The sequence below is a fragment of the Lissotriton vulgaris genome, chromosome 3_1 (assembly GCF_964263255.1).
Source record: "Lissotriton vulgaris chromosome 3_1, aLisVul1.2, whole genome shotgun sequence".
NCBI classification, from domain to species: domain Eukaryota; kingdom Metazoa; phylum Chordata; class Amphibia; order Caudata; family Salamandridae; genus Lissotriton; species Lissotriton vulgaris.
Genome location: NC_141689.1, coordinates 299,106,735 through 299,125,696, shown reverse-complemented (window position 1 = coordinate 299,125,696; position 18,962 = coordinate 299,106,735). Strand labels below are relative to the sequence as shown.

At 45.2% G+C, this 18,962-nt stretch overlaps 1 protein-coding gene across 1 annotated transcript in view; it reads left to right on the top strand.

Moving 5' to 3' along the window:
• The window catches only part of PDZD2 (PDZ domain containing 2), a 997,171-nt gene that overhangs the window by 786,704 nt on the left and 191,505 nt on the right, over positions 1-18,962 (top strand). The window contains exon 9 of the mRNA XM_086960493.1: positions 18,209-18,323. Coding sequence (XP_086816619.1) covers positions 18,209-18,323 — 115 coding nt within the window. The remainder of the gene's footprint in view (positions 1-18,208; positions 18,324-18,962) is intronic.

The following is an 18,962-nucleotide window of genomic DNA, read 5'->3' as shown; positions in this document are numbered from 1 at the left end:
TATTACGAATAAGTAGTCATGTCAGAATGCCCCAGCTTCCACAAATGGAGCACTATACATTTCCTTCGAGTATGTGAGAGAAATAGTGTGCGAGTGCGACTGCCCAGAAACACACTGTGGGCCCAAGAAGCGGGGGCATCACGGCACACATCTGTTCTGGAGCTCTGAGGCTGATTTCGGGGGTGGCTGCCCCCTCTCACGCGCAGACTCGGAGAGGAGTCTGATCACAGAGAGCAAAGTCGAAGCCCCGTGCTCCAAAGCAGTAGCACTAAGTAGCAGAACTGTTAGTAGCGGGAATACATTGCAGCAGGAAGCACCAGTCTCTTTTTTTAGGTTTCGCTGGGGGGCGGAGCCGTTAGGCTCCTCCTCCAGAGAAATCTATTGAGTACAGTAAGCACTATGGAACACGCCCCCCCGTCCCATTGGCTAGCTCCATAAATGGAGCCTAGCCATTGGACGAGGGGCCTGTCCATCAATGCCGGACCAGACACGGGGGCGTTCCCGAGATTCTTTGGCTTTGGCGACGTCACGCGACGCCGGGAACGCCCCCGAGTCTGGTCCGGCCGGGCCGTGCTTGCTGCTGTCCTGCCTTGTGTCCCTCCTCCCGCCGTCCCCACGTTTCCCGCCTCCCTCCCGACGTCCGCCACGTTTCCCGCCTCCCTCCCGACGTCCGTGACCTTTCCCGCCCCCTTCGTCCTCTCCCGCCCGCCCCCCCCCGAGCCCTGTGGGAGGCACTAGGACCCAGGGCCTGCTCGATCCCCGTTCGGGGGTTTCTTCAGCCGGCCGGCCAATCCTAGCGCGGCCGGCCGGAAGTGCACATGGGAGGGGAGAGGGGCCTGGACCCCGCCGTCCTCAGCGTCTTCGAACCGTTCTGGGGCGCAGCGACATTAGAGGTGTCCGAGGGCGAGCCGAGACCCGCTGCCGAGGTCACGGGGGCAGCCGCAGCCCCCGAGGCCGGGGCCTCGCCATTGGAAGACCCGCTGTCCTGCCCTAACACCAGCAGGGCACACGCGAGGGCGAGCAGCAGCGCCGGGATGCAGGAGTGCGCCTTCATGCTGACTGACAAGTGTCTTCCCTCGTGGGGAGTCGTGAACTGCGGCCAGAGGTTGAGAAACTCGCAGCTGGGGCGAGGGTGCTTACATGGAGCCTGCTTCCAGCCCGAACCTAGACAGAGAGACAGACAAAACACGCATCAGCACAGCCAGACTCAGGTACACTGCCAAACAGGGACGTAGCTAGCATCGGTGCAGCCGGTGCGGTGGCACCGGGGCACAGGCTCTGATTATTTTTTACACTGCCAGCCTGGGGCCTAGCTCTGTGTTTACACTTTGGTGAGGGCTCGTGGTTATAGTGGGAGTGGAGGAAAGATGAGAGGTTTGAAAGAGAGAGGAATCAAAAGAAAGAAGAGAGTGAATTGAAGGTAAAAATGACAGAACTGGAGAAAGAGGGGAGAGAAAATAGATAAGGACGACCGTAGGGGGCACACGAGAAATGTGACACACAAAGATGTCAGCGAGAGAAGGGACAAGGGAGGAGGGTGTTATGAGCAAGTAGGAGACAGAAGAGGGGAAGAGAGTACAAAGAAAGGAAAACGATAGGAGAGAGTGGCAGGTAGAAAGGAAAAATAGACAATAGTGGGGAGGAAAGGCAGGTAGAATGAGAAACCTAGAAAACCTGTGTAGAGGTACACGCCTATTTGATTAGCGAAAGCAAACACCAACCGGATCCCGGGCAGGCTCTTTCCTCCATAATGCAAGGGTTAAACAGACATGAAGGAGCTGGCATGTTAAAGACACACAGGAGCTAATGTCCATCTGCCAGCGACCTAACTATCTTTCAAAATGCAATTTTGTCTTGTCCAAGTCTATTTAAAATATTTAGAACAGAAATTGATATAAACGCTTGCTTCACAATTTCAAAGCACCATCCATACTAATGTGCAATCTTCCCAAACAAGAAATGGCACGAATTACATTCTACTACACGTGACACGCATGTTTAGATGTCATTTCCACTCAGTCAGTACACGCCGGTGCTTTCAGCCAAGGTAAGGTGCTTTCCTCCGGTTTACTCTGCAGTCTCTCTTCTCCTGATGTCTGTGCCTATTTGCATGCTGTACTTTAAAGGGACTCACCTTTCACACCGTCCGGACGAAAGCATGTCGCTCTGTCTGCAGTGGGGCTTGCTTGTAGGACTCTGGCGGGATCCCAGCAGTTCGGTTGCTCTTGGCTTGCACTTTGAGCCCCTGGTTTTGTTTGGTCTTTCAATGTGTTATTTGCTAATCCAACAGCCACGTTGTCGCACGTAGAGTCCATTGAAATTGGGTCTGGCCAGGCCAGGGAGGTGCAAATAACCTCTGTTGTCTCCTGACGCAAGTGATATGGTCTAGGGAATAGCATATCTACAAGACCTTTAATGGAATCCGAGGGCAGCCAGTGGTTACTGGGAATATACCTCTGTATCCTTTTCCACTGGTAGCCAGAGACGCACTATTGCTGTATTTCACTGAGATAACCAGGTTGCTGGTGTTCAAGACTATCCTAGTTATCATGGGGAGGAATTGAGACACTCTTGGAGGTGGTAGGGGATTTGAAGAGTTGAAAAGACATCTTCTTGACGGCTTAAGAAATGTTTTCCAAATCGCCTAATCTTGTGGTGCTAGGAGTTTCTGCTGTGGTGGCCGGTATTGGAGATTTTTGGCTGGATCTGCAAGCCCAAATGAAAGTACTTTACTTAGCGAATTGTAAATTTGTATTTGAAGTAGCTGGAGGCAAAATTTCTTAACCAGCTGTTTGTGCTAAGAATGCCTTTTATGTTCACTCGACCCATGGATAGTGACTTTGCCATGTCTAAACCTTCGTATAGAGGTCCATTATTAAAAAAAACTCGCACAAACAAAACATTTTGGAATCTGAATTAAGTTCCAGCCTTTTATTTGCTGGCTCTTGGGAAACTAATGCTCAAGTGTATGTATATATACCGGTTTAGGTGCTTTTATGGCATAAAATACAGTGGTAAAAAAACACGTATTTCACAGCAAGCCATGAATTATTCAAAATAGGTTAAATTCTGTGTCCATTTGGGGTTATCACAGTGATGGCTCCCAATCCCTCTGCAGATCTTTGCCTTCGCTTTGTCAGTCCCACTAGGATTTTGACGCATGGTGGGCCAAATTATGTCACTAAATCAGAATTATTTGTCAAAAATGTAAATGATGCCGCATTGTCCTTTCCCCTAAGCGTAACTTGTGCGTGTCCTTCACTGCTAGCTTTTAGGGAGCTACTTAAATTTTTTTTTTTATTAAGAACCCCGTGATGGCGCATGTTTTTTGTTCTCACTCTTGCTTCTCTCTGCTCTGTATTTTGTTCTTCCATCTGTAAGTATGCACCCACCATGCCATTCTGTTGCTCTGTCGCTTGTACTTCTTTCCCCTGCGCATTTTGTTGCTCTCCATTGTGCTCCGTGTTGCTCCTCCACCCGTGTGTGCTTCAGTTCCTTTCACCAAAGTGCTGTGATATAAATGAGTGTGTGTGTAAGTTCACTTGCTCACTATTTATTTTTGTTTTAATCTCAAGACCATTTTCGGATTGGTAAATTAAAAAAAGAAAAGGGGCTCGTATATTTTTAGAGTCGCACTTGCGCGATCGTGCCTGTGAAGACTAGGCATGAGTGCAGTCAGGGGCTGTTCACACCAATATGGCATTGTTCTTGATACTTCATTCACTGGGCTGATTGACCTTGGCAGGTTGGACACGTCCATCCCACAGCTGTTTCTGAAATTGGAGCCTATGATAAGTGCATTTCACATAACGGGAGCAAATGGCTCCCCTGTAATGTTGGAAAGGATGCATGAATTAGTGGTATTGATTGAATTTTGTTAGTGATTCTGGCTGCATAGCCATATTGTTAAAAATATACGTAGCTTTGTATTGATCTACAAGTGTTTTTCTCACCACATGCCATTGGCTGTGTCCTGCTGCATTCCACTCTAGAAAGTGCTTCCATTGGGATGCACGAGGCATCAGAAAAGTGCAAATACTGAAAAGTATATTAAATCATTGTTTTCAAGTTACCTCTATCTCCTGTGTGCGCTATATGCAGAAACCCATCCTTTGTTTTGTTCCAGTATTGGCAAATCCAGAAGGACTAGCTTTAATGTGCTGAATAGCATTTGTGTATGCAACGCATGCAAACTGTGTTTGTTCGGGCCTGTATTGGCTCATTTAAGCCAGACCTATTGGTGTTGACAGTACTTATTTTTAGTTGCTTCTGCCACACTTATGTTCACAACTCATCCTGTACTAAGATGGTTTTAGGTTTGCACTGCTCCAACAATTTACCTTCTGCTTCATTGCTGATCTGCTTTCTCCTTGGGCTTGATGTAGTGGTTACAGTATAAAGCTGTTCTGCTGGCACAATAATAGTTTTCTTTGAGCCGTATAAATTAATCGTATGGAATGTCGCCTTAGTAACTATAGATCACTTTACTCCACTCAACGTACCTTCACACAAACGAGGCAAAATGAGATGGAAACATTAAAATAATCGGTATGGGGGTTCATATGTCATCTTTAATCTGCCGGAAATTTTTCACTTTTTCGGTGGTACTTCCATAGAGGCCAGTGGGGTGCTATGTTTGTGTACAAATGGTGTCTCTGCAGTAATATGCCCTGATTAGGGTGAGGTGGGGTGGGGAGCAAGAAGGGGGAAGGAAAGGAGAGAATCAGGTGCTAGAAAAGTTTACGCTATATAAAACTGCATTAAGTAAAATAAATACTTGCACCCATTCACAGCATTATCTGAAAAAGTGTGGGCAGAAGGTGAGGTGGGGAGCTAGAAGGGGGAAGGAAGGGAGAGAATCGGGTGCTAGAAAAACTCGAGGAAGATTACTTCATATAATTCTTTTACACATTGTTTTATTTTATTTTAATTGTAACGGATCTTTGTGCAGTGTGCAGAGTAGTGAGTGTGCAGAGTAGTGAGTGTGCAGAGTAGTGAGTGTGCAGAGGGAATAGGGAGTGCAGAGGGAATAGGGAGTGCTAGGCACTGCAGAGGAACTGCAGAGATTAAGCTAATGGCAATGTAAATGACACTGCCATTTATTTATCCATTTTCAAAACCAACACATAAATACAAATTTTGTCATTTACAATGCCAATAGCTCTAACTTTTCCAAAGGCGAAACCATTGCATTGTAAATGCTTGTTAATAAAAGGCATTGTTTCGAGGTCTACCCGCTAACAACACAGCCAGGAAAGCACCTGGCAAGAACAGGCTCTTTAGACAAAACGGGATTTTTTGGGCGTGGGAGAGAGAATGAATATAATGGTTTGCTTGTAAAAGCAGTTTGTGTTTTTTGCCCTCAAAGTGCCTATTTCATGCTTTGCCAGTGCTCATATTTTTGCTTCTAAATTGCTGCTCCTGAGCTCTCAGTTGGCCTCTACTTGGGTCATCCCTGGCTTTTTAGCCAACATAGTCCCTTCTGTGACTTACATACATATAAAAGTAGCCCCATAGCGACATTCCGTGCCCTGTCAAGGCCCAAAGCCTGCGCTTTGCGCCCATTAACGCCCATGTATCTCCTAAGTGCCTTGCCTTGACGCACGGTTGGGGGTGCTTTATTTTGGGTATAATACCTTTTTCAAAGAGTCCATGGTGCCAGGTGTTAAGACCGGGTTCATTTGTGGTTGGCCCCTTTGACTGCTGCCTGCCACTGTCGCCCTGCTATAGGCTTATGACCAAAACCGAGCTCCAGCCAGCAGCTGACAGCAGCGGCCTCTTCCAGGCAGGTCCAGCACCTGTGGATTGAGAGCGCCTGAAGTTTCAATCGACTTTCCCCATCAACCTTCCGCATCCACACGACATTTGTGTGCCAGAGGCAATATTTCAGTGCTTAATTTGTAAAAAGAATAAGTGCCGGGTACCGACATCTTGCTCAGCCCAGGACCAGCACTGCCGAATGTCAGAAATGCCAAATAAGAAGGCTGTGAATCTTTACTCCACCTCATGAGCCTCTTTCATCCTCCACTGCACACTTACCTAATTCATGTAGGCTCTTTTCGGTCCCTGCTGTTCCCTCTGTCACTGGTTTTCAATCGTTCTGTTCCCCCTTCTTTCTCCCTTCCGCACCTTTCTCTCTTGCTGTGAGAAAATGTCTGCTGATAAAAAATCTGTCCTGGTCCCCAAAAAAGACATTTGGTGGACCCCACCTGTAACTACCAGCTCAAATTAAGCACTGTTTCTACCTACAAAGAGGGTTATAAATGCCTGCACATTCAGCATAGGCAAAAGCATCCCAAGTCCCCCCCTATATCACCAGATGACTGAGGCTGACAGACAGCAGCCACCCAACCAGGGGTGGTGGCTGTGTACCAAGTGGGACGGCGTGGCAGCCATCCATCACCCACCACAGGTCTATCTATCCCTGACTGTCTTTGCCCATTGCAGCCCTTTGCATCTACCATGCGGACCCGGAGATGCTGAGGCTGCCGGATATATACCTGGAGCTCGCTCCCCCTTGACACTCCCATGTAGGGCCTTTGTGGGTACCAATGAAGCACTTGCTTCATGATCCTGTATGCGGACCCTGCACCAGTGCAGTGTGGTCCCCGACCCCAGCACACCTCAGGCCACATATGGATTAGCAATTGACTGGTAAAAGGGTTTCCGAATTCGAGCAGATTACTGGGCATTGCATGTGTTCCTGTGTATGTAGCTGGGAGCATATATATATATATGTGTGTGTCTGTCTAGCCTGATGTTGAGTATATCTGGCATTTTGCTGGCCTTTCCAGGCATGGTGCAGGAAATGGCTGTCATGATAGTAACTAGTGTTGACATATTGTTCCTGTCATTGGCTTAATGATGGCCATTTCTGACATATTGTGACTGTCAATGGGATGTGATAGCACTGTGACAGCCATCTTTCGTTGGTATAATGAACGGCACCAGGATGGGTGGTAGGTGTCTATAGCATCTGGTAAAGTTTCATGTCATCTTGTGGCAGTCTCTAAAATGGAACAGAGAGCGCTGGCCAGTGATACTGATCTTGAGGATGCAAGGCACTATCAGCCTGATTCATCATAGTGAAGTTTTGCGAGTTTGAAATAGCGATTCATAAGGAATCGCTATTCCAGACTCGCAAAACGGGATTCATGCAGGAATCGCAATATTTTTTGCGATTCCTACAGGTTCCTTATTTGCGATTAGCTAATTGCTAATCGCAAATAAGGAATAGCTCCCCGTTCATTCCTATGGGCCTAAAGGCCCATAGGAATGAATGGGGAGTCAATCCTTATTTGCGATTAGCAATTAGCTAATCGCAAATGAGATTGCGATTTCAAGGGTGCAGGGGTGTCCAAAGGACACCCTGTAACACCCCTGAAATGTACATTCACACATTCACACATTCACACAGATGTTACACACACACATGTCCAAAGGACATGTGTGTGTGTAACATGCAACTTAGAAAAATGCATTTAAATGCATTTTTCTAAGTTTTCGCTATTTACCACGAGGTTTGACCTCGCGGTAAATAGTGGCCCAAAATTGCGATTTCGCAATTTGTAAATGTTTCATGAATAGCATTTAAGGAATCTCTAATAGAGATTCCTTAAATGCTAATCCTCGCAAATTTGCGAATTCTTTATTAGCGAATTTTGCATTTGGGATGATGAATCCCAAATGCAAAAATTGCACTCGCAAAGGGCCAGATTCTCAGAATCTGGCCCTTTGCGAGCGCAATTTCGCTTGATGAATCAGGCTGTATCTTGCCTAATCGGACAGGATGAATTGAGAATAGTAAAAGAAAGTGCTAAGCCGATATTGAGAACTTAAGGCCACATGTATCAGACATTTTTTGCGTTCGCAAACGGGCCGATTCTCAGAATCAGCCCGTTTGCGAATGCAAAAAATGCTTTTCACATGTAACAAACCCTATTTTGAGATTCGGTAACTTGATACCGAATCGCAAAATGAGTTTGAGATTCGGTATTTGGAAGGGGTGTGTTTAGGGCGACCCTTCCAAATACAGAATCTTAATGGTATGTATGAATGTTTTGTGACCCTGAATGCGGTCGCAAAACATTAGCAATTTGCCACCAAATTTAAGTTGGTGGTAACCTATTCACAAATGGGAAGGGGTTCCAACGGGACCCCTTCCCCTTTGGGAATAGTGGCGAAAGCATTTTTTAAGAGCAGGCAGTGGTCCCATGGACAACTGCCTGCTGGTAAAAAATGAAAAGAAACCTTTTCATTTGTGTTCTTTAAACTCAACCCGTTTTCCTTTAATAAAAATAGGCTGCATTTTAAAAAAAAATGCTTGCTTTATTTACAAGGATTCACGGACATGCTGGTCAGCTGACCCCAGCAGGCCACCATCCCCTTGATTTTAGCGATTCCTAGGGGGTCCCAATTTGCGACCTGTCTCATTATCATTAATGAAGTAGGTCGATTTGCAAGCCCTTATAAATCGCAAAATGAAACTCTTGGAGTTTCATACATTTGGAATAAAGATACCTAATTGCGATTTGCGTAAAATTGCAATTTGGCAATCGCAACTCCAAATCTTGATACATGTGGCTCTTAGTGTACAAATAAACTATTAGAACAGCCATGGGTAATGGGTAGATTGGGTAAAATGAAGAGATATTCATAAATAAACTAGGTCAAGTTTTGTGACAAAACTAATCTGTTTTCAGAATATGACGAATGAGCATTTGTTGAAAAAACCGTGTACCTGCTAAAAGTTGAATGTTGCTGTTTTGGGGCGGGTATTTTAAGAAAATGGCAAGGAGATATTTAATGGCAATTTATTCACAAACTGGCATCTCCGGGCAAATCATTGTTTTCTGAGGAAACGATAAGGTGATGTTTGGGGACAAAATGTGTGAAGATGTAAAATAGTTTTAAAGTGATATTTTAATGGTATATTGGTGTGTATTTGGGACGCTAATTACTGTTGTGGTGTCATTTCCTTTGTACAGGAAGGCACTTACCTCGGAAGCATTTCATCCTATATATCCATAGCCTTTTCATTAAACCTGCCTGAGCCTGCAGGGTTGTGTTTGCGGACTGCAATGGTAGCTCTGCTCTTTGAGCCTTTTTAGATTGCTGTAGCCTGAAGCAATAGCTTTGGTCTCTTAGAGCTGTGCTTTCAAGAAATACCAAACTTTTCATTTCCTCTTCCGGCTCCTTCCCAGTAGATTCCAGCAGGGCCTATGGCAGTGATCGCACATTTGTTTGTTCAATTTATATCTCGCAGAATTAACTTCTTTTGATCAGGTTGTGTGCTATTTAATAACCATTCAGAGACATTCTATGCAGCATCCTCATTCACTGCAAATGTGTTTTTAGGTCGAAGCCCAGCAGACTGCACTGCTGTCTAGTTTTCTAAGGACATCTTGAAAACATTCAGAAAGCTTCCCTGGGAATAGACTCCACCTGTTGGTTACCATTGGCTTTGTGGTTTGTGACCCATATGTCCTTGCTTTTTGCTGGCTTTATTTGTTTTATACTGACCCTCTTTAATTCGTCCACACCCTTGCCCTAACTCTCTTTACTGTATTCTTTCACCAATACTTCATTTCTGTAAACAGGTTTATAAATCTTGTTCTTGCCACATTTGCTTTGCATTTAAAGACAGATGTCAGATGCCAGACAAACTCTGTCTCCCAGGAAGCTTGGTTTTCAGTTTTCTTTCTCTGACTTCAAAGTAAGAGGGTCTGTGTGACAATGATGGCTACCTGGGTGTGCTGTATGGTGTTGTTCGTGTTTTCTAGCACAAAACAAAATGTAAATGTCTGTAAATGAATGGTGCATGTATTTCAGAATATGTCAGGATAAGGAATGCACAAATTAAGCAGATTTTTGGGTAATTTTGAAGTGTGGGGGGAAACAAATATTTCAATATGATTAAAGCAAACCAATACATTAGGCGAGGACAGTTCCACACATTATCATTTGTGCACTCTGTACTTTTAACAGTAAAACCTGTATGTCTGTGCAAATGCAATGGTTATTTCAATTGAAGAGGTGTTGTCTATAATGGCAGGGTGCTACTAATACTATGCATACTCCACTTGACCCCACTCCACTCTCCTCAGCACTCTCACCACTGAACTCTACTCTACAGCACCCCATACTACGCCACTCCACTCTGCATCACTGCACTATACTCAGCACCACTCCACTCTACGCCACTTCATTCGATGCCTCTGTACTCTACACCACTCTACTCTGCCATTGCACTCTACCCCACACTACTCTAGACCACTGTACCTTTCACCTCTGCAATCTACACTAAGCCACTATAATAGTCTCTGCTCCACAGCACTCTGCAACACTGCACTCTGACACCCTACTCTGTTACTGCACTCAACATCACTTTACTCCACTGAACTCAACACCACTCTACTCTGCACCCCTGCACTCTACCCCACTACACTCTACAATACTCCACGCCACTCTGTTATTCAGTACCACTGCAATCTGCTACTGCACTCCACACTATTTTACTCCATGCCACTCTGCTCTACACCTCTGCACTCTACCCTGCATCACTCCACTCTACATTGCACCACTCCACTCTGACACTTCACTCTAGCCACTTTACTGCACTCTATACCACTGTAATCTACTCTGCACCACTCTACGTCACTGCACTTTACACCAAAGGACTTCACACCACGACTCCACTCTACGCCACTCTGACACTACTGTTCTCTATGCAACTCCTACTTTGCCACTCAATGCCACTTTACTCCACTCTATTCTGAGACACTCTCCTCAACTATGCATCAATCCATGCCACTCCACTCTACAGCACTCTACTTCACTCTGTTGCTATTCCGCCCTTCTGCACTACTACACTCCATGCCACTCCATTCTACAACAGTCTAGTCCGCTATGTCACTCTGCTCTGCAACACTCTACTCCACTCTACCGAACACCCTCTGCACCACTCACTCTAGTCTACACAACTCCATGACACTCTACGCCACTCAACTGTATGCCGTTCCACTCTGACACCGCTCTACTTCACTCCACACCTCTCTATGCCACTCCATAACACTCCACTCTACTCCACTTTACGACACTCCACTCCACACTCCTTTCCCCACTAACTTTTAGCCCTGCTGATTAGCAGCCATGCTGGTGTACAACATGGCTAAAACATATTGGCAACGCCAATAGCTTTTGCATATGCGAGATCTATTGACTTTGCCAATGCTTTTTTTAAACTAGCCCATGATTCTCAGAGAGATTATTTTTTATAATAAAACATACTAGGAAGGATGGGAACTTTCATATTGTATAAAAGGGTTATGTGAGCTGCTTATAAACGTCCTTTTTTTTACCAGTTTCTTAGGGAACCTACGCTATAAAATGAGCCATTTAGACAAATCTTACTAAGTGATCTTGGTGGGTGAGGGAGAAACTGCCCTTGGGACGGATTCTCACATTATTGTCATAGTTCAGTGTTTCTTATGAACTCTGTAAAACCCATGGCATTTTTTGCAATTTATTTGAACCTTGTGCTGTGGAGTGTACCATTCACTGCCGCTTTTCTTTTTAATTTGTGGTTGGCCTGCGTGGTGCAAATTATGCAAGGATTGCACCCTTCCGGTTACATTTGTGTTGGATTTATTACCTCACTTTTGTGGCAATGTAAATGTTAGGTGCTCAATATGAGAAAACCCTTTTTCATAGTTGCCAAGTTTTCATATTGCTTATGTAACATTTCCATGGTTTCAGTGTACATATGTGTGATATTCTACTGCCAAATGTGACACACTATGAATAAAACCAAGCAATGAAGTTCATGTAAAGAGATAACTATCAGAAATGGCTAAACGGATAATCACAGGTTTGACTCATCATAAAACGGCCTAGAGGTGCCTACTGCAAAGCACAACGTGCCTGCGGCAAAGCACAAGGTGCCTGCGGCAAAGCACAAGGTGCCTGTGGCAAAGCACAACGTGCCTGCCGCAAAGCACAATGTGCCTGCCGCAAAGCACAACGTGCCTGCCACAAAGCACAACGTGCCTGCCACAAAGCACAACGTGCCTGCCACAAAGCACAAGGTGTCTGCCACAGAGCACAACGTGCCTGCTACAAAGCACAACGTGCCTGCCGCAAAGCACAACGTGCCTGCCGCAAAGCACAACGTGCCTGCCGCAAAGCACAACGTGCCTGCCACAAAGCACAACGTGCCTGCCACAGAGCACAACGTGCCTGCTACAAAGCACAACGTGCCTGCCGCAAAGCACAACGTGCCTGCCGCAAAGCACAACGTGCCTGCCGCAAAGCACAACGTGCCTGCCACAAAGCACAACGTGCCTGCCACAAAGCACAACGTGCCTGCCACAAAGCACAAGGTGTCTGCCACAGAGCACAACGTGCCTACTACAAAGCACAACGTGCCTGCCGCAAAGCACAACGTGCCTGCCGCAAAGCACAACGTGCCTGCCACAAACCACAACGTGCCTGCCACAGAGCACAACGTGCCTGCTACAAAGCACAACGTGCCTGCCGCAAAGCACAACGTGCCTGCCGCAAAGCACAACGTGCCTGCCGCAAAGCACAACGTGCCTGCCGCAAAGCACAACGTGCCTGCCACAAAGCACAACGGGCCTGCCACAACGCACAACGTGCATCAAGCAGGCCATTAATTGTATTTTATGTACACAGCTCAGTGGGTTACTTCTTTAGCCGGACAGATCCTGTGTTAGCTGCAGGTCACAAGTTAAAAATTTGTAAAGTAGCTCAGTGAGTTATGAGCTGGCAACAATGAGCTGCATGGAGACTGCTGGGCATAAGTGTAGATATTAATGTTTTATTTATTATTCAAAGGTTGCTAACAAGGTTTCATTTGGGTACTATTAAAGACTTACTAAAAATTAAATAGTCGGCTGCTTACACAGATATCTGACCTTACTACAGTGCATACATAACTTAGTAAGTATAGAGCTTGGCAAATTGAGCTGCATCTAAATCGTAGCCTCACTCAGGCACCTTTGAGGTGACAAATAGGTAATTTAATTTGTTTTCTTGATGGCATTGGCATCGGGGTTTTAAGTGCAAGCTAGCCCCCAGCTAGCATGATACTTAAGAAAAAGGAGTACTGATTGTGTATTAAGTGATGCATTTGTTTTGGGCCCAGCTGGAACTGAAAGTAAGAGACTTCCTTCACCCCAAACACAACAGTTCACTGGACTAAGTGGTGAAACAACTCCTGACCCTTTCCGTGTCCTGATTACACACTGATTCCAGGCCTGATCTAATTGAAAACACTCATTTCAGTGGCCAAGGTGCATAGTTAAAAAAACAATTTTTTGTTTCAGCTCTCAGCCACACAGCCTGTGTTATGTTATGTTAAATGATTTTTATATAGCGCAAATCACCAACCGGTCTCTAAGCGCTTCTAGGGAAAAGTGAGCAAGTCACTAAAGCAGAAATGTCTGGCTGCAGAGGATGCAGAAATAGAAAAGTCTTTAAGAGCTTCCTGAAGATGAGCAGGGCCGATTCCCTCCGCAAGTACTCCGGGAGATCATGTCAGACCTGCGGGAGGAAGACAGAAAACGCTCTACCCCCTTTGGATTTAGAGGTGTACCTGGGTGGGGCTAACCTACAGGCCTCAGTGTACGGCTTGTTGTTCTCTAACTGGAGTCAGCTTGACTGACACTTGCCGTCAGTATTCACTGGAGAGCTGGCTGCCATGCTCGGTGGGGAGAGGTTGAGGAATTCTGCTCAACGCGGACCCTCAGTGGCGTAGCTTGACCAGTTTCACTGGGGTGGGTGTGAGCTTCAGGTTAAGCAACAATCACGCTATGACATCTTGTTAAAACACATTATATGAGAAGTGGGACATGAGGGGGGCTTAAGGGGCAGTGGAAAGACAAAAGAGTGCGGATTGTTAGGGGTACTTAAAATGCAATATATTTCAAACTAATCAACATTTTTTAAGGCCTTCAAAACATAAATGAGAGAGTGGGTGTGTTTTTCTCAAAAATCCGACAGACACTTCACATTACTCAACTGAAATCACTTGTACCCAACTATTTGCTACAGAATACATTTTTAGCCGGTGGGAGGAGTTGTAACACCTCAGACACCCCCCCTGGAGCTACGCCCCTGACCCGTAGGAAGTTTAACTTGCCGGCCCGCGCTGATGGCCTTTGGGCGCTTTTACTGAAGCGCGCCTCCAAAGCTGCCCTCCGAGTGCCTTTGAGTTCTGCATGCTCCGCAGAGGCCCGCTGCTGCTCTTACACATCCACGCTGCCCAGAACTGGTGCACGTTACCACCCCGTGTGCCACACAGCACAGCACGGGGGCGGGTCGCATGGTAAGGTGGGTGGCTAGAGGAGAGCCAGAGATAAACCAACAGGGCACATGCTAAGAGGGTTTGTATCCACTGGAAATAGTGCCCTTTCCTAGACTCGGGCCCGGGCCACACTCTGCTGGGACACACACCAGAGAAGCCGCCCTGGTTGCACCACCAAACTGAGCAGCCAAAGAGGATGATAATACACATAATAATAACAATTCACACTAATAATATTAATAATAACAACAACAATAATAATGAACAGGTTACTTGTCTTTGGCAATGCAACGGCAATTATTATTGTTATTATTAACCCCTTGTGTGCTTCGGACGCCCCCGGCCATCCGACGTCACGGTGGGTGTGTGCTGATGACTGCCAGGGCCGTCTGAATCCCGCCCACTCAATAAAACCCGCGCACAGCGCAAATAAATTCACGCAGAGTGGAAGGAGTTAATAATAAGAATAATAAAAATAAAAGAATTAGAATTAGAATAGCCTTTGTAATAAGACTGATTTCATTAGGTATACGGCAATTTGTGACTCGGGGTCTGCCTTTTTTGCTTTCCCTCAATGAGTGTATTTTTACTCACTCATGTGCAGTCACTCCCGCCTTGCCTGGTCTCTCCTCCCCCCCAGCAGTCCTGCTGGCTAGGATGTGTCCCTCATGAGGAGGGATCTTCGGTTCTCCGGTTAGGGCGGGTTGCACATTGCAGCCACGGCTCGCTAAAAATCCTAGGTCATGTTTTGGATGAAGGCAAGCAGAGGCAGCATTTCTCTTCATTGATGAGTAGATGTAGGCGCTACTTTTAAGACCATGATATGGCCTGATTCCTTCATCACCGCTACCCTTGCTGTGCCAGATATCAGCTAGCAAATATCAGCAGAAGTTTACCACACCTGCTATTAACCACAGCCAAATCATTGATCCAGTCCTTGGATGCGAGCATGTGTCCTTCCGTCAGTGTCCTTACTGTTGACGAGCCATGCCCGTAACCTATGCACACATGTAATCCACCCATACCGGCATGTATGTGTGTGCGTTTGAGAGTGCTGCGTAGAATGCTTTCCGCGTCAACGCTGTGTGTGCTCACTTAAATTAGGGTGTGCTTTTAGCCTAAAATGTAATGTAAATGTATAGGCATTTATATAGCGCACTACTTACCCGTAGGGTCCCAAGGCGCTTCAACCGCTGCGAAACCTTCCTGGCTTCCCTGAGAGATGGTCCCTTAATGGGTATCTCCAGGGTGAGACCAGGCATCCCCGGCGGTCTGGTGGGGCCGTTAGTGAAGATGAGGCAAGCTAATGCCCAGAGTTGCCGAGTGTGATCGCTGACCAGAGTGGGCACCGAGGCGAGAGAATTATCGAGTCCGCTGACCCTGGTCCAGAAACCTGCCGCGCCGGGATTCGAACCCTGGTCCCGGGCCGTCCTCTGCTCTCGGGTCTGCCACCTCTAACCAGTGAGCCACACTACTTCACAGCCTAGGCATTTTTGGTAGTTTATTACTTATTGTTTTTACTCACTGTTTATTGACATGCCCAGTCTCGAATTTTTGAGAAATATTAATAAACAAATATACAGCACTGTGCGATTTCTGCTACTCTCCGTGATCTTTTTGCGAAGTATACCAACATTGGATGAAACCGATTTTAAAATTTTTTTTTTCAGCCAGGCACTATTGGTGCCTGGTTTGAGAGAGAGAAGGCGTGTCAAAGAGGGACACCTGCTCAAGTTTGAGTATAACAACCCCACAGCAACAAGACCATAAACAAGCCGGATGAGGCAAGGTCCTTACCTGCTGTCAGTCTCTGTGGGGCTTTGATCACAGGAGCCTGGGAAGGAATGTCTCACAATGAATAGGTGGCCAGTTGGTAGTTGTTCACCTTTGACATGTTTCATTCTCCAGTGTGTATTCCTTGTCAACCTTGACGCCAGAAGGTTGGCTTGAGTCTGATTCTTCTAGTAACATGTAAAAACATAGGCTGCAGAAACACCATTTGCATAACACAGACTACAAAACTTAGACCACCAACATTTTGACTCAATAAGATACGACTCAAGTTTGAATAATAATTTAAACCTGTGCTAAAATTTATGGGAAGTAAGGTTCACTGCAATTGGGAATTAAATGGAGGTCAATATTTTTATGTCATTTTCTGTAATGTTGACATTTGGGTACGCTATGCTTTTGTGTGTTTGTAAAAGATGCTTTTGCAGTCTGTTTCCATGTAGAACTGCTCGCTGAGCCTTAAACTAATGTCATTATTGCTAATTCTGAAGCACCGCATGCATTTTGTATTCAAATGTTATGTTAACTATATCATTGTCATATTACTTGGGTAGCTTAAATGGGCATTTAGTTATTTTATTTTTGTTTAGCATCCGTAACATTTCAAACACAAACAATTTGCAAAGGAAGCAATATGCATAGAGGGTGGTGCTCAACAGAGAGCCAAAGTGCTCTGTTATGGTCCTTATCAGTGCGTAGAAGATGGTTGTGAACAGAGAGCCACAGTGGATGTGGATTCATTGCATAATGTATATGGGAACTATAGGCGAAGAACAACAAGAATCCCCGTGCATATCTATACATAATGAAACATAGATTTATAGTAGACATATTTAAAAAACTATTGCGAGTAGCCACTTGTGATCTAGCTGCAGGAGATCATATTCCAATAGCTTTTTGAACTCCTTGACAGAGAGGGAGACTTGCCAATGTATGTGGTAATTTAGCGTTCCAATGGAGAAGGCCTTGACATGAAAGGACGACAACATCAAAGTGGTACAGGGTGACTTTAGTGAGGCTAGGAGGTCATGGTTGTCTGATCTTAGATTTTAGGTTTGAGTGGAGCAGGATAGAAGACCAGAGAGGAGAGCTATGGGGGCTGTACCATTCATATTTTGCTCTATATTCCTCATTCGAATTCAAATTATCAGCATAAATAGAACGCTGGAATCATAAAGTGCACTCCTAACAACAACTCCAGCATTGTGACACATCTTCAACGGCTTTACATTCAGTGACGGAAAGGGAGTCAAAGAGGAAGCCATGGAAAACACCTGTAGCACCCACAAACCTACTAGGGTGTGGGTGTGCCATTTCCTCGTATTGCTGTTCGCCATTTTTAGTGGCCTTTCCTACCTGGAGGCTCTTGTAATTGTTCTAAAAAAACATGTGGGAATCACTGTTTATGGGATGGTAATGGTTATGGAAGGCTCCTAATCTGATGTGGGTGTCAGGGAAAGAGTTTCTCCTATGGTGGAGAAAAGCATTGGCCAGTAGGACTAGTCCTGGTAATCAACGACTGTCGTATGTTCCTCGGAGAACTCCCGGGGAAGTTTGTGAGTGCCTGCAAAAGCCTCAACTCAAACTCAAACGCAGGGGGGACCTAACCAAAGTAGAAATCCATATTTTCAAAGCAGCGCTTTGTGGTGAGACCCAGGTTAGTCAAGTTACAATTAAGACCATATTGGATATGGTTTTGCTTCGTTGTGCAAATATTTATCTTTAATCTATCCCCTTCCATTTGAATTTAAAAAAGTACATTTATTTTAATGCAATTGTGGTCACATAAATAAGGAGCTGTGGTTGTAAATGTTTGTGTTATGCAATTATTCAGCAGTTGTTCGTTTGACAGATGCATCTAATGGACTTGAATGGTGATTATAATGAGATAACAGGAAGCATTTAAATGACTGGTCTAATAAGTAATGGAATGGCCTTGAGCATTATTCATTTCTCATCTATCCTTTTGACATTTAATCAAAACTCGCTATGACATCATTAATAGAGCGAAAGTACAAGAAGAGCGTGTAGGCTGCAAACCAGTTACAATCGTTAATTATTTGTCTTGCCTTTTCTTTTCTTCTTGTTTAGGGTCTTGGGTTTAGCATTGTTGGAGGGCAGGATTCTGCTCGTGGACGAATGGGGATTTTTGTGAAGACCATATTTCCCAATGGAGCAGCAGCTGCTGATGGGAGACTTAAAGAAGGTATAGCAGAAACTAGAACGTATGGAAGAAAATAGAATGTGGCAACCTATTTCTAGAGCATCCTGAAAAACACCTGACATGCTGCGAAATAGTAAACCCCACATCTTGCTTTCAATTTTGAAGCTCTGTTTTAACAAATCTTATTTTTAGTTTCCTGCTAAAAGGTATTAAGGTTGCTTCTCCATCTGTATCAGGTACGGATATTGACTTGTCAATGCCATAACAGAAAGTAACATTTATTCCAGTGGTATTACAGGAAGTAACGCCACGTAACCTCTTAACCTAATGACATCACTGAATGCGACATCGCTGAAACTATGTCAAACTACTATGAGTATAGTTAAACAAAACGACCCAGTACCGATCCTTCTCTGGTAACGACCCAGAATGTTGAACGTACTCCTTATTAGAACATTGGAATGTTGGGAGCTCCATTGAAAACAATGGAGTGCTCCGGGCTTATAATGGCTGGTATAAGCCTGGAGCTCCAACATTCCAATATTTCTTTGTTCACAGCTCTGGCTGTGATCAAAGGCTTCAGGGAACCTGAGGGGATTCCAATCCCCTCACGCTCCCAAAAGGCTTTGTTTTTTTTGTTACAACATTCTGTCCTCTAGTGACAGAATGTTCTAATAGCCT